The sequence below is a fragment of the Pygoscelis adeliae genome, unplaced genomic scaffold, assembly GCF_000699105.1.
Source record: "Pygoscelis adeliae isolate BGI_AS28 unplaced genomic scaffold, ASM69910v1 Scaffold106, whole genome shotgun sequence".
In the NCBI taxonomy this organism is placed as follows: Eukaryota; Metazoa; Chordata; class Aves; order Sphenisciformes; family Spheniscidae; genus Pygoscelis; species Pygoscelis adeliae.
The window spans coordinates 3,955,111-3,969,578 of record NW_008824939.1 but is presented as its reverse complement, the minus strand read 5'-3'; the positions used below and the strand labels follow the sequence as shown (position 1 = coordinate 3,969,578).

At 37.8% G+C, this 14,468-nt stretch overlaps 1 protein-coding gene across 1 annotated transcript in view; it reads right to left on the bottom strand.

Moving 5' to 3' along the window:
* Nucleotides 1–2,319: 2,319 nt before the first annotated feature.
* BBS5 (Bardet-Biedl syndrome 5) overlaps nucleotides 2,320–14,468 on the bottom strand; it is a 12,925-nt gene continuing 776 nt past the window's right edge. Inside the window, exons 2-12 of the mRNA XM_009325452.1 lie at nucleotides 12,831–12,913; nucleotides 11,925–11,990; nucleotides 10,042–10,091; nucleotides 9,239–9,366; nucleotides 7,591–7,726; nucleotides 6,486–6,581; nucleotides 5,904–5,966; nucleotides 4,913–5,047; nucleotides 4,715–4,798; nucleotides 2,905–2,928; nucleotides 2,320–2,795 (exon numbers count right to left, since the gene is read on the bottom strand). Coding sequence (XP_009323727.1) covers nucleotides 2,694–2,795; nucleotides 2,905–2,928; nucleotides 4,715–4,798; nucleotides 4,913–5,047; nucleotides 5,904–5,966; nucleotides 6,486–6,581; nucleotides 7,591–7,726; nucleotides 9,239–9,366; nucleotides 10,042–10,091; nucleotides 11,925–11,990; nucleotides 12,831–12,913 — 967 coding nt within the window. The 3' untranslated portion in view covers nucleotides 2,320–2,693. The remainder of the gene's footprint in view (nucleotides 2,796–2,904; nucleotides 2,929–4,714; nucleotides 4,799–4,912; nucleotides 5,048–5,903; nucleotides 5,967–6,485; nucleotides 6,582–7,590; nucleotides 7,727–9,238; nucleotides 9,367–10,041; nucleotides 10,092–11,924; nucleotides 11,991–12,830; nucleotides 12,914–14,468) is intronic.

Sequence of the window (14,468 nt, the reverse complement as noted above, 5' to 3'; positions counted from 1 at the left end):
TGCCCTGCCTGAAGCCTCTGCAACTTAATCTCGCTAGCTAAATATAGGTACATACTCTTACAGGTCGGAATTTAGGATGGATGGTTTGGAAAAAGAAGAGTTGCTCTTGCAGCTGTCAAAGACTGAAAGAAGCAACTGTTGCTTTTAGTCACTATGGTCAGGTTCTGCCATCATTCTCCACATTGAATCAGTGAGGTTACGTGCAATGTAAGAAATTATTTGACGTGAATAAGGACAGCAGAATTTGACCCTCAGTGAGACAGCCATGAGCAAGATTGTAAATATACGTTACCAAATATTCTGAAATAGAAATATTAATCAAGTTGTCAGCTGCAACCACTGCTCACTTTTTCAGTTGCTGAATACATCTTGTCGCTGCAGTCGTAAAGACATTGTAAAACTCCAGAACTTTGCATCAATTATCTATGCTCTAAGATTTATTTTTTTTACATACCCATATCACATCTGCAATTTCTTCAGCTATTGATAAGATGACTCTGAAATTCATTTTGAGCTTCTTCTTAATATCCATTTGGTTACATTTATTTGTAAACAAACCCCTGCTGTTTAGACATAAGTATACATTATTCAGGTAAAGTTCTGCTTTCAAAAATAATTTAAAATGAAGTCTCCACCCCCACGTAATAAACACCATTCTTCATTTCAGACAATCTGTAGACATTACCAATCCTTTTGAATTCAACTGTACTAGAAATGGTGTTAACTGCTGTTAAACTAAACCAAAACCAGTACATAGGAAAGGTAGAACAGAGAATGAAAAACATGTAATCCACCACATTAACTTTATTTAATGGATGTGTAATTTAAAAAACCTAAAAAAAAATCTGAATTTAAACTAAAAAAGCCCCAAATCAGACAAGTCGTTTGAAAAGTGAATGTGAATTTAGAAAAATTTTGCATACGTTGAAGGTTTCATAATTTAGACTGGGAACATTTAGATTTTTATTAAAGGTGGTAATACAGATCCAAAACAAATTTGAAATTTTAAGTTGTTTGATGTACCTTGATGAAGGACTGTATTTTGCCCATATAGAGAATGCTTTTTACCCGTATGGCAAAATGTTCTTTGAATGTAACGGAAACAGGATCAAAACACAACTATTTGAATGCAAGATCCACAACGAGGTATAACATTATCAAAGTTTATTGAAATCATGATTGCTTTTCAATATAGGTAGTATTCCATTAAAATGTATAGCTTGAAATATTTTCTACAAACACCACAATTATATTCACACCACAGTTACTTTACTGTAACAGTCAGCTGCTAAAACAACAGCTGAGAGGAGAGCTCATTTGACTTTTTCCACTTGTAGAAAATAGCGCGGAGGTCCTATCTCACTAGAAAACGTAACAGCTGCATCTTCCTTTAAACAATAAATGACTCATTTCTCTCTAACACATAACATCATAAAGGTCTAATGACTCAGACACAGAAGCTATTTGTGGGCGCACTTTTTTCTAGATCATTCCTTAAAAAACGTGCTCAGGCCAAAAAAAAAAGAAAAAAACTCTACGAGGATATCTGGATTACAATTAAGTACCTGGAATGATATGTGCCGAACATTTAACAAAATTATGAGACATGAAAACTAAAATTTGGAACAGTATTGCTTTTTGTCAGAGTTATCAGTAACACAGCACCACTGCAATGACACAGCCAATATGCCTAGATACAAACTGTTCTGCATATGATGGTGTTTCTATGTTGCACTGCACAACATTAAGCAAGTTACGGAAATTCGATTTAGATATAATCATTATGGGAAAGTACATCACCGTGTATAAATGCGTGAATACTTGAAAATGAGCATCCAACGACATACCACACGCTGCCCTATCTCAAACGGTGGTCCCCACGTACACAGCGAGAGGCGGCTTCCTTTTCTGACACACTTGCAGGTAAAACGGCAGGCGGTGGCTGGTCCTGACAGCCAAGCACAGGGCAGTATGTGAACACACGGGTCAGGAAGTTGTAAAAACACGGCCTACCTGCCATAAAACGCGGGCTGAGCCACCGTGGCAGAGCCTGTGTTGTCAGGGGAGGGGGCCTGCTCCTCTGACGACCTTCTGGGGGAAGGAGGACGGGGTGGCTGGTCCTGCCAGTCACACGCCTAAAAACCCCTGGGGTACGAGTGTGTTAAAACCCGCAGCCAGCCAATCACTAGGCAGTACGAAAACCTGGGGGGTGACATTTCACATCATGGCGGCTGGAATAAAATGGCAGCCACCGCGCACGCGGCGGGGAGGGACTCCCAGGTCCCTACGCGCCGCCAGGAAGGGAGGAGGGACTTCTCGCGTCCTTACGCCATGTGACCAGGGGAAGGGTGGGGCTTCTGGGGCTTGTGCAACACGTGACTGCCTGCAGGGGGCAGGGCTCCCACCAGCAGCTGGGGCCCCGCCCCTTCTTCCAGTAGGTGTTGGTTGTCCTCCCGCTACTTACAGAAACAATGTCACAAATAAAAAGCTTTTACACGTGCGAGGGTTTTGAATCATCTTTCTTTCAAGACGTATCCTGAGAGCACATTACCTAATATTTGCCCGCTCTTCAGCTTTGGCGTGTTGTTTCTCTGCTACTCTGGTATTTCTAAATTACCTCCTACAAATCCCACCAGCCCAGTAAGAACTGAGCGCCTTTCCTGGCGTAGGACACAAACGCGTGCCGGTGTAAATCAGGTCGTCACTTCCCAGAGTCCCTGGAGTGTGAATCCGTCCTTCAGCTTCTCTATCGCAAGTCCTAGTTCTTCTGAAAAAACAGGCTCCCCATCATGTTGCTTTTTTGAATGCACGAGATATGAGAATAAAAAAGCAGAATGTACTTTTTAATTTTATTATCCCATTTTAACAACACGAATTTGATAGTATGAAAAAGGATGTTCTTACCTTATTTTCATCAGCAAAGTAAGCCTGCAAAAGAAAGAAAAAAAGAACTCGCAACCTTGGGGAAAAAAAGAAGTCTAAAACCAAATCTGCTAATAATTCCTTGGGGTCGAAACTGTATTTGGTAAGTTTTCTTCAACAAACCAGTCTCCATGGTTTTTATTTTTGTTTTGTAAACAAGATCAGAGTTTTTTCTATGTTGAAATAATTTACAAAAGGGTTCTAACAAGAGTTGGCGATTATGTTCTTTTTCATTAAATACCAACCTTTGAATTCTCCATCGTAACAAACAAAGATTTTTAAAGAGTAAAATTTTCATATTACATTTGTTACACTGACAAATATAGGGAATAAAATGTTAACATGAAGGCAAACTGACAGCATCCTAGCATTTTCTGCCTCGCGTGCAGCAGCATTTATTACTAACTAAAATGTGTAAGTAATACAAGAATTCAGTTAACATCATACCCAATCTAAGAAACGAACACAGAGTAACTGAACAATTAACCAAATTTTTCTACTCTCAGACAGAGATCTGGGGAAGTGAGATAATCTTTCCCATTCTGTGTGTATGGAAACTAAGGCTCAAACTCTTCAGGAAATCAGACCTCTGAAAATATCCACAGCTCTAGAAGTCTCCGGACCAGCAGGCTCTCGATTTTCATGTTTACCAAAAAGGGCCTGATCTTGCTTCAGCTGCCCCTATGGACTGGCGAGGGGCAGCAAAGAAAGCGTTCTCCTGCTCAGCTGGATCTCAGGCTATACAAGACTCTACAGAACAGCATCCCAGTCGTCAGCTGTCATGGAATCTTGGTCTGGAGCCACTCCTGGGGTCCTGGATGATACATGTCTCCTATAGCAACCACCTAATCATTTACAGCTTCCAGTTTTTGTTTTAGAATATGCAAAGCACAGTTATTTAATCCAAATGACAAAGGCACCAATAGAGCAAACAATCTACCTTTAAGGAAAAGGTAGGTCTTCAACTATGTTGAAGACTGAATAAAAATGTGCAAAAATGAAAACAAAAAAAAGGCAAAAGGTGAGGAAAAAGGAGGGATAAGAGCTTGTCTGCATCAGTAAATGACACCAAAAGAAAAGAAGGTGGAAATAAGATTGGTGCTAGCACTGCTAATTTACCAAATTTCAGAGATGAATTAAGAAAACGTGTCAATTGTCAATGTGTCAAGGCTAGCACTTGAAAACATGTGCAGTCTACCTGCGCAGGCAATGATGCAGTCAGGTGTTACTGGGTTGCACAGTGAATTTGGAAATTCCTCGAAAGAAGGTCATCAAGCAACCTAACGTATTTAAAGGTAAATTTTCCTGAAATACTGGGAGACAGATACTAATACAGTTTTCCAAACTGGTATTGTCAGGAGTGCAAAGGTTGTCAGGAGTGACTCAAAATTATTGCTGCCTTTCTAAAAATCTTTCAAGTTTGAATCTTAGAAGAATGTTGAGCGTACAGATATCACCATCTATTAATCTGCTCCAAGAGAAGGAAGACTTGTTTCAATATAGTGTATTTGATTATATTATACTGCTGGTTTTCAAGCTATTCCTGATCTTAATGTGTTGAGAAACTACATACAACTGTTACTTTAAATACCTACTACTATTTATTTTGAATAATAGTTTGCTTCCTGTAGTAATCAGGATTTTGAATAAAAAGTCTGTAGGTGTGTTTTAGATATAGAAAGTTCAGTTGTAGCTTATCTTTAATAGAGGATTACAGCTGTACATTGCTTACAACATTTGAATAACCAAACAAGAATTATTTTATTTTTTAGTTTTCTATGGAGCAGCTTACCACAAAAGCATCCGTATGCTCATCAGATTCTATTTCCACATCATCTTGAACCTGCTCCACTGTTAGGTCTTCAAGAGGTTGAGGCTGCAAATTAAAATGTTGAAGTAAGTAAATCCACATATCTGATGGGTTTAATATATTTTTATTACTGCTGTTAACACAATATTGTATCTAATTTAAATTAAATGAGTGGAGTACCTTTTCTTCCATTTCATAATCCACTCCAAATATAGGGTTAGCTGAATAAACTCTGTGAAGTGAATTAATTTCTTTCACTGCCTCCTGTAGTTTCTCCGCAGGGTCTATTTTAAAACCAAGTACATATCCTCCACTCTATATAACAGAGAAAAAACATGTATATTTATTAGTGTTGCTTATTATTTAAACAACTTTTTCCCCTTGATAGGGATTTGCAGTTTAACGATAGCAAATTTCAGTTTGCTGACAAAACATTATCTGTATTTTGGTATTATCTTATTTTCATTCTGCCACTTAAACCATGGCTGAAATAAAAACAATGACAAAGTTTCTCTATGAGGTAAATGAGGTTTTAACTGTTAGCCCATTATATAAATGGGGAACAAACTTCTTACACAGAAAAACAAAAGCAAACAAGGGTGGGAGAAGTTCAGAAGTTGGTACTAATGATTTATTTCTAGCTACTCAGCAGATGTTTAGTCTGTTAGATCTTGATGTTGTTATTAAAGAAGCTTTCAGATACAGTAAATAAAGTTAGTTGAACTTTAAAAAAAAAAAAATCACCATTAAAAGCATTTCTCATTAAGGTGAAATTGAAGAAAAATAATTTTATCTCTTACAGCAAAACAGATACACAAGTGAAAAATATTAAAAATAGTGGCCTTAACTAAGTAGAGAAGTAATTAGATCCCAAAGATAATCTGTCAGAAGACACTGGGGTTTTTTTAACAGTTATTTTACTTTGTTTTAACTAGTCATGCTGGTCTATTGTTGCTTTGCTTAGAGAAATCATAACTCACAACAGCCATATTGACCTTAACATACAGACATTTTAAACACTGCAAAGAGGACTTTTTAAAAGTTGTGTTCAAAAGGCCACACAGAAGGAACACTCCAAGTACCTTAAAAGTAGCTCTGTAACATTTCAGAATTAGAGAACTATTATATATAAAAACGTAACCAATGAAAGAAGGCTGTTAAAGCTTCTTACCTGCTGAGAACTCTCTATCACAAGCGCCAAGCCAAACTTTGAGTCTCTTATTTTTATTGAACGCTAATGGTAAAGAGGTAAAAAACTGTGTTAAAAATTTTGGAATTACTTGTTAAAAATCTGCTTTATCTTTTTTTTTTTTTTTTAACTGTATTAATTACAATTACTGGTTTTGGAAGCTTGGATACCAGCATTCCCCCCCATTTACCATTACAAATCTGAACCCCTGAACCTCAGGGAAAAGTGTTTTTATTAGAAGTGGTAACAGTGGTTAACAGTTCATTTCTGAACATCAGGTTCACAGACCATTAATCCCAGTGTATATAGGTGGCATGAAGCATCATAGTAAACAGTTTGAAAATTGGAAATACAAGCTATTTTCAACATCTGTACCTGCCCATGAAAGCCCCCAATTAATCTGGACAGAAAAAAAAAAAATCTACCCTGTGGTTGATGCTGGTAAGACTAAATTCCTCCCTGACTGTGGGACATGAAATACTAATTTTGGTGAGCTGGGAGTTTTAACTGAAGACTTGAACTTACGCCATTTCATTTTGAAAATGGTTGGTTTAAGATACTTACAATTTGTAGATATGGTATGCTGACGTTAAAGCTGTCATTCATATTTGCATGCCAAACTATTCTCACGTTAGTAATAAAAAACGTTCCTAAATTTCCCTATTAAAAGAAGAGGTATGTTAGAACTGCTTTGAAGTACAGAGCCATTTTCCAAACACGATGATTACTGCTATCCATTTAAACACAAGCAGGATACAGCTTCATATTTAATTCAATAGAAGCCTGATTCTTTCCCACCAAAACCAGTCAAAATGCTTCTATTGATTGCAATGACGCCAAGATCCAATCTTTAAAGGATACAGCACCCGAGAGGTGAAAATAGCCGACAGTACCTATTACTGCAGCAAAGCAGGATCAAATTACAGCACAGCAGACCTCATGGGAGGACATGAAGGATCTGAGAGTGGTGTTCTTAACTGTACAATCTGGAATTGGCGTATAGCATAAGTATAATGGCACGTGGGTTAAACTTAGGCAATTGTGGAGATGTGTGCCAAGGGAATGTAGAGGAAAGAACTTTTTAGCTTGTCAGGATGGATCCTATTTCTATTCTGGACTAAAACTGCACAGACAGAAATAACAGCTCCCATTTTGTTTCATGGCCCTGGGAAATACTTGCTACCAATGCCCTGTAAAATAATAGAAACATTTTCTATTTTTTCCTTAAAGTCTTTATTTTTCCATGTTTTAAGACATAGATTCCTATTCCAGTATTTTCAATTTCCAGTAATTGAAAGACAATATAGTCTTACACTGTAGTCAAAGCTGCACGTAAACATACAAATATTCAGCAGAGCACTTTGGAAACAACATGATTGTCTTTCAGGATGATACAGAGCTTTAGACTCATAAATATATCTTTTTAACAGGAACTGTCTATCTAGTTCCTTGCATATTAGCTGAGTCACATAGACTTCAGGTTGCCAAAAAGCGACTTTCTTGTACTGAGTAGCAAATATATGGGATCAGCTTCTCCGCATGCATCAGCTAGTGAACTGAATTAACGGCAATTCCTTTGAGGTTATAAAACTGTAGTAGTACAATTGCTAGATGAAAGCCAAAACATTTAACTTTGCTGTAGTCAACGTAGTCTCATTTTTCACTATACCTGGTCACTTGATAAATTCCAAACTCCATTGATTTTATCATATATTTGTTCTTGTGGTAATAATCTCAGTTGCTTGTTTTGAATCAATGCACTTCTCAGCTTCAGATCACGATACATTTTAGAAGTTTCATAAGCTCTGCAAAATATAAAAAATATACGTTACCATTTCAGTGTTTTCTATTACCTTTACTGTTTGTTTTAGCACCAATATGAAATGTTGTGTATTTTCAACTTTTCTTATCACGTTGCACAAAAATGACAGTACTATTAAAACTTCATCAACGTAAACCATTATATTTCAGCTTTCTTTATTGAAGTTATCTTTAAAGTTTTTTTTTTTACATCGGTTTTGATCTCCTGTGTTGTTCATGTGTTTACTATTTCTTTCTTTTCCTTAAGATAGTCATCTCCCAGCCTCTATTGCAAAGCATAAGTCTTCTGGATCCCAGACTATGTATAACAATACATAGTATGGACATCAAGAATCCTTTATTTTTCAGTGCCGGCTAAGTCACAAACATCCAATATACGTACATCAGTGTTCCACAGCTCTTAAATAGAAACCTGTGGTAATGTATTATGTACACATTCATTCAGATGACTTATCTTTAGGTGTGAAACATCCACTGTTTTGTAGTCAATTAGAGTTTTGACCAGGATTTAACTCTTCATTTCCATTACATGGTCCAAAATTATGGGAAAGGATTATAGACAGAAATTATAGCTTGAAAATGCACACTGAGATTAGCTCTTTTGTACTTTTATTTGTTCAGATAGTTTCTACACACAAGATGTATAAACTGTGATCAATGACTGGTATTAATACACATTAATTTTCATTATGTACAGTTATCTACTAGAATCTACAAAAGGCCAATTGTACCCTGGGCTGCATCAAAAGAAGTGTCACCAGCAGGTCGAGGGAGGTGATTCTGCCCCTCTACTCTGCTCTGGTGAGACCCCACCTGGAGTACTGTGTCCAGCTCTGGAGCCCTCAGCGTAAGATAGGCACGGACCTGTTGGATTGGGTCCAGAGGAGGGTCTCAAAAATGATCAGGGGGATGGAACACCTCTCCTATGAAGACAGGCTGAGAGAGTTGGGGTTGTGCAGCGTAGAGAAGAGAAGGCGTTGGGGAGACCTTCTTGCAGCCTATCAGTACTGAAAGGGGGCTTATAAAAAAGATGGCGGCAAACTTTTTAGCAGGGCCTGTTGTGACAGGGCAAGGGGGAAGGGGGTAGATTGAGACTAGATGTAAGGAAGAAATTTTTTACGCTGAGGGTGGTGAAGCACTGGAACAGGTTGTCCAGAGAGGTGGTGGATGCCCCATCCCTGGAAACATTCAACGTCAGGTTGGACGGGGCTCTGAGCAACTTGATCTAGTTGAAAATGTTCCTGCTTATTGCATGGGGGTTGGACTGGATGACCTTTAGAGGTCCCTTCCAAGCCAAACTATTCTATGATTCCATGATTCTATGAATTTGTGATCATCCTCTCCCTTCCTCTCAGCGACTGTATTCTCCTCTTTTGGGAAAGTTTCCTGAATGTTAAATTTGGGCAGTTATATACCCGGTCCATCAGCAGTAGTAATCCCACATATTTGATTAATTGAATTTTGTAAATGAACAAACACTATTTTAAGTATGCTACCTGTGTACAGCAATAACTGAAGTGAAGAGTCTGGGACTCCCGGGGACAACATTGGTAAATATGAACTCAAACCGTGTATTGTTACATTTAGTCAATATATACAGAGCTTCTGTCTGCCCTCGTAATTTCTGTAAGGAAAAAATGAAATTTAACATTTTGACAATATAGTAGCTTGACTGTACAGGCAATAAATAATCTTGACATATTTTCTAAATAGTGTATCTGAAGGTGTAATCCTGATTCTACCACTGATCTACTGCTGTCTTCAACTGAACTCAGTTTTTTTGGAGAAACTAGCAGTTCCATCAACACTAGAACTAATGAAGCCTGCCCGCTATACATTTGCAATATCATGACTGAAACAGTATTTTTGGCTTTGTTACCATGTGGCTGCTCAGGGAACCTACATATCTCCTGGCTAGGTCTTTGCTGCAAGCCAAACAAATGGCTTCACAGTTGCATGCAATTCAGGCTACGTATTTGAGAGCTTTCTTGCACAAAATTAGTGCCTCTCTAGACCTTTGTGAAATTTAGACACAATGAGCCAACATGTGCTTGACTTACCTAGCGGGGAGAAGAATCACCAGTGTGATTACATGAGTTTTACTGCCTTAGGAAACTGACTAAAACCACACTCCTATAGAAATGTAAAACTCTCTCAACTTGTAAAACTGAACTTCCATTACTATTCTATTACTGTTCTTGCAAGTAAACTTTCAGATTATTGTTGATATAATGCAGTAAGTACAAACAATGAATTACAGCTCCTTTTATTCTTTTAAAAAGTATTTTTTGAAACTTACCGAGTTGGCAGTTCTTGTGGTTATATTTATAATGCAGTTGTAACCAACAGCTAAAAGTTAGGGGAGGAAAAAAAAAAAGAACAGTTTTGAGAACAAGAAAAAATAATAGTCAAAATTATGAAGCAATATTGAATTTTGTAGCACAGCTTTGGATGCTATTTGTGACAATTACACATTATGGTTAATGGTCTGGGCCCTCATCGCAAAATCAAAGACTAATTTAAGCTGGAAAGGACCTTGGGAGGTTGTCTGGTCCAATACTCTTCTCAAAGCAGGACCAACTCCATCTGGCTGCTCAGGGCACGTCCAGCTGAGTTTTGAATATTTCCAAAGAAGGAGATTCCACAACCACTCTGGGAGCCTGTTCCACTGTTTGACTGCCATCATTGTGAACGTTTTTTTCCTAATATCTAATCAGAATTTCCCTTGTTTCAGCGTTTAACTTCTGCCTCAAGAAGGTCTGTTTCATCATGATGTTGCCCATAAATTTTACCCTTATAAATAAAACTTTCTACATCAATATAATACTTTGTAGAAGAAGAGCTAAGGATATGACAAAGAAAAAAAGCAGCAAAATGTAAAGCATAAATGGAGAAGAAACAAAAAGAAGAGGATAAAACAGTTACAAATTTCACTTTGCCTCTTCTACAGTAGTGCTCTGATACAAAATAAAAACAGAAACAATCCCAGCCATTCTTCCTAAAACAAACAGATGCACTAAAATGGTGCTGGGCTAAATCTGAATGTCAATGACAGTCCTGCTGATACCAATAGCACAGCCAGGTTCCAAAAGAAAAAAAAATAATCAAAGGAGAACTAGAATTGTGGCAGCAGTTATGTAGATAAGAATATTCAGTCTTTATGGAATTAATACTTAAGAAAATACCAGAAAAAGACTATTTCCTAGGTTGCTTATGAGAAATTTTCTAAAACTAAAAGAAACAGCAATGGTCAAAAATGGCATCCAATAAAATATTATTTTTTGTCTATATATATTCCCTTAATGTAAGAAATAATGCATTATCTTGAAAGCTAGAGAGTATTTGAAGCTCTAAAAGCCATAGGTTAGACTTCCTTGAGCTTCTATAGGGCTGACCTACTCCATAAGCTTCTTTGTGATCTCCTCTAAAATATTCTATTCTAAAACTTAAATATACAAAGAAACAATTGTTTTTAATTTTATAAATACATATAAAAACAGCAGTGTGTGTGTGCACTTGTAGGTGTGTACATGTATGAGATAGCAAATGCAGAAAAGCAAGCAGACAGAGGGCATAAGTTTATATACATTATGAACAGAATACAGATTTTCAATACTGACTGGCTATTGGGAACTGAGCACTGGAAATAATATGGGTACAAAGTAAGTGCATCCTGCCCCTGTTTCAGCAAATGCAATTAAATATGACTAGACTTGCTAGCTACTCATACAGTTAAAATTAGAAGCTTCTTCAGAGCTTAAAACAGTAAATTTGGAAAGGCAGTTACTTGTGGGGAATAAAAACTGTAGGACAATACAGAATGTGAATAAACAGGTGGCAACAAGAAGTACAAGTAAAGCAAAGTGTGAAGAAACTCAAACTTTTGTTTCTTTCTAGAAAAACAAATGAATCCCACATAGGCCAAATGAAAAATATGTCTGAAGTACTCTTCAATTTATGTTCTGAGAAATTAACATTGAATATTAATATTTTGCTATGAATTATTGTAACAGTTCCTATATTACAAATAGATTCATTAGTAACAGTTTATTTCAGACTTTACAGAGCAACAGAACTATACTTCACTATTCTGTACTGTAATCAATACTATTGTAAAAGAACAGTATGCCACCACAAAGGAAACACAGAATTTGCAGTTGTTTAATAGGAGATGATACTTACAGAGATTGACTCTGGGCAATGACAATGAGCGCCAAATAATCCGCAGATTTGTCACAAGCAGTCTACCTGGAAATAAGGAGTGTAGATATTTTTAATCTGAATAACTTCTATTAAATTAAATGTTCCATTCTGTGGTACATATTCACCTCTAGTTTTGAAACACCAGAATATTCCTTCCCCTTGATAGGAAAAAGAAGAAAAGCACAGGACACCCCAGCAGAAAAATCACTGATCACTTTTTTTTGTTTTTGAATGCTAGGAGAGAAAATCCAGCAAGGAACAAATGAAAAATATATACCAGCATTCCTCAAAAACAAACCAAGAACAATTACTGATTTCACATCCACCTGCCTATGGTAAAAATGCGGAGACACAATCAGTGCAGAACTGCTCTGGGGAGGAGAAGGGGAAGGCAGCAAGTTAACTATCGCAGCTGCCTTCATGAATAACCTCACCCCTTTATGTCACATGCAAATTTCTTCGATTTTGTACCCTGTACAGCAACACATCCAACTCCAGGAAGGGTCATCTCGGAATGCTGGCAGCTTCGTGCCCTTGCACAAACACTATATATATCCCTTACTGATTCAGTTTAAATCAGGTTAGGAAAAACTAAGCATTAAACAGGATTACAGCAAAAGATCACCACAATGTTTATAAATAGATTATTCTTACAAGGCTTTCAATTCTAAACAAATTCTGAGACAAGATTATCACCTTCCTATAACTTTGAACAAGAGATCCTATTTGAAAATACTCCAAGGGGACACAGATCTGTGAAACAGGCAGGATCTATTTTCTGCAACAACCATTGATACAGAGTTCAATGGAAACCAGACAGGGCTTTCATGAACCTACACAGGATAAATATTAGAAAGTTTACAATTTCCCTGAGTATGCAGTTACCTCTGTCTCCATTGTTTCCTTTGGTATCTTCAACAGACTCTAAGCAGTCTATAAGGACCTCTCCAGGTCTCATTTTCATTTGTCTAAAAGAAAAGAAAAAAATTACCTAATGAAAAATAGATTAGATTTATCCTCCAAAAGAAGGCCATTTCTATTTCCCCACTTTGCTTTCCTTTCCCCTTTTTTTGCTTAGTGCATCATACAATGAAAAATCCACATATGCACACATACATACAAATCAACATTATATACCTGAAATTGTTGTCACTACATCTGGCATATGAAAAATGTTAATTCCTTTATTATTAAATTCTAACAATAAATAAATGTGTAGCAAATATGACCAAGCAAACTACACTCCAGAATAGGGAGAAAGTGTGTGAAAATGGGAGGGAAAAGCAAAAAAGTTGCATTCACATCAAATGAAATGGATAGAGTTTGTTGCCTCTTGCTGTACTTTTAGGTCATAAGGAGTGGAGCTAGGCTCAGGAAAGAATAGATGCCCTCAAAGGAAATATCAGATGTATACCAACACGTGAAATGTTCTGCTAGATTTTCCACAAAGGGTGTGGTTTGGGTTCGGGTTTTTTCGTATTTTGCTTGATTTAACTGGTCTAACCACTTAATTATATAACAACAGATGTGGTGTAAAATTTTGCTGTATTTTAATTGCATTGTGTAAAGTAGGCAAAACTCTTCAGTGTATTGGCATGACAAAAACAAAATGCATTATCAGAAGTGAAATTCCATGAGATACTACTGGAGATCAGGATCGAGACACTAGGTATGGCCTCAACAATACATCACCAGAACAGCACAAAAGATATTAGACAGGAGGTAGCAAGAATAGTAACATTAGCATTAAAGAAAATATGGAAGCAGGCTCTGTCTACATGACAATTCTAAAAGAAAATAACACAGAACTGCTTAAACATCCAAGATACAATTTCATGTTTCTAAAATTACTGCAGGCAGCATGCCTGAGGGACAAGGGGTGTTCTCAGTAGGGTCAACTGAGTAGGAGGGAGATGAAGCATGACAGTACACTTTCAGCCTCCACTCCCAAAATCCGCACCAACCAAGCTGCTAATTTGTAGCTCCATACTACAAAAGCTATGCAGGGTTTTGCCACAGAAACCAGAGCAGTTTTATGTCTCAGATAAGGCTGACAGCTCATCAGAGGTCAAGGCCCACGGGAGTGAGGAAGCACTGCCTCCGCGAGGATGCACCTGACAACCCTTCAGCTCTGGCCCCTCGGAGGCTGCACAGCCACTGCCCGTGTCCGTGAGCTCAGGCTGCCAACACCACGGCAGGGACGCCGAGTCCTTGTTACCAGTGACTGGTACTGTCCCCTCAGGCACACCTTAAGTTTGTTTTTACTTCTCAGCGACAGGTAACTCTACGGGCGGCTGGGAAAAGAACACCCTTCCCTCAGTCCTCCAGTGTGCAACCTTTTTTTTTTTTTTCTTTTGTTTTATATATTGGAAACGGTGACTAGACTCCACCTACCAAAAACTCCTCAGCCAGCCCGCCTGAGTCTCAACGGCCACACAAACCTTTTCCCGCTCTGTCAGGAAAACACGCTCCCCCCCCCCGCCGCCACACTGGGAAGGCTCCCGGCATGCACCGGGCCCCTAA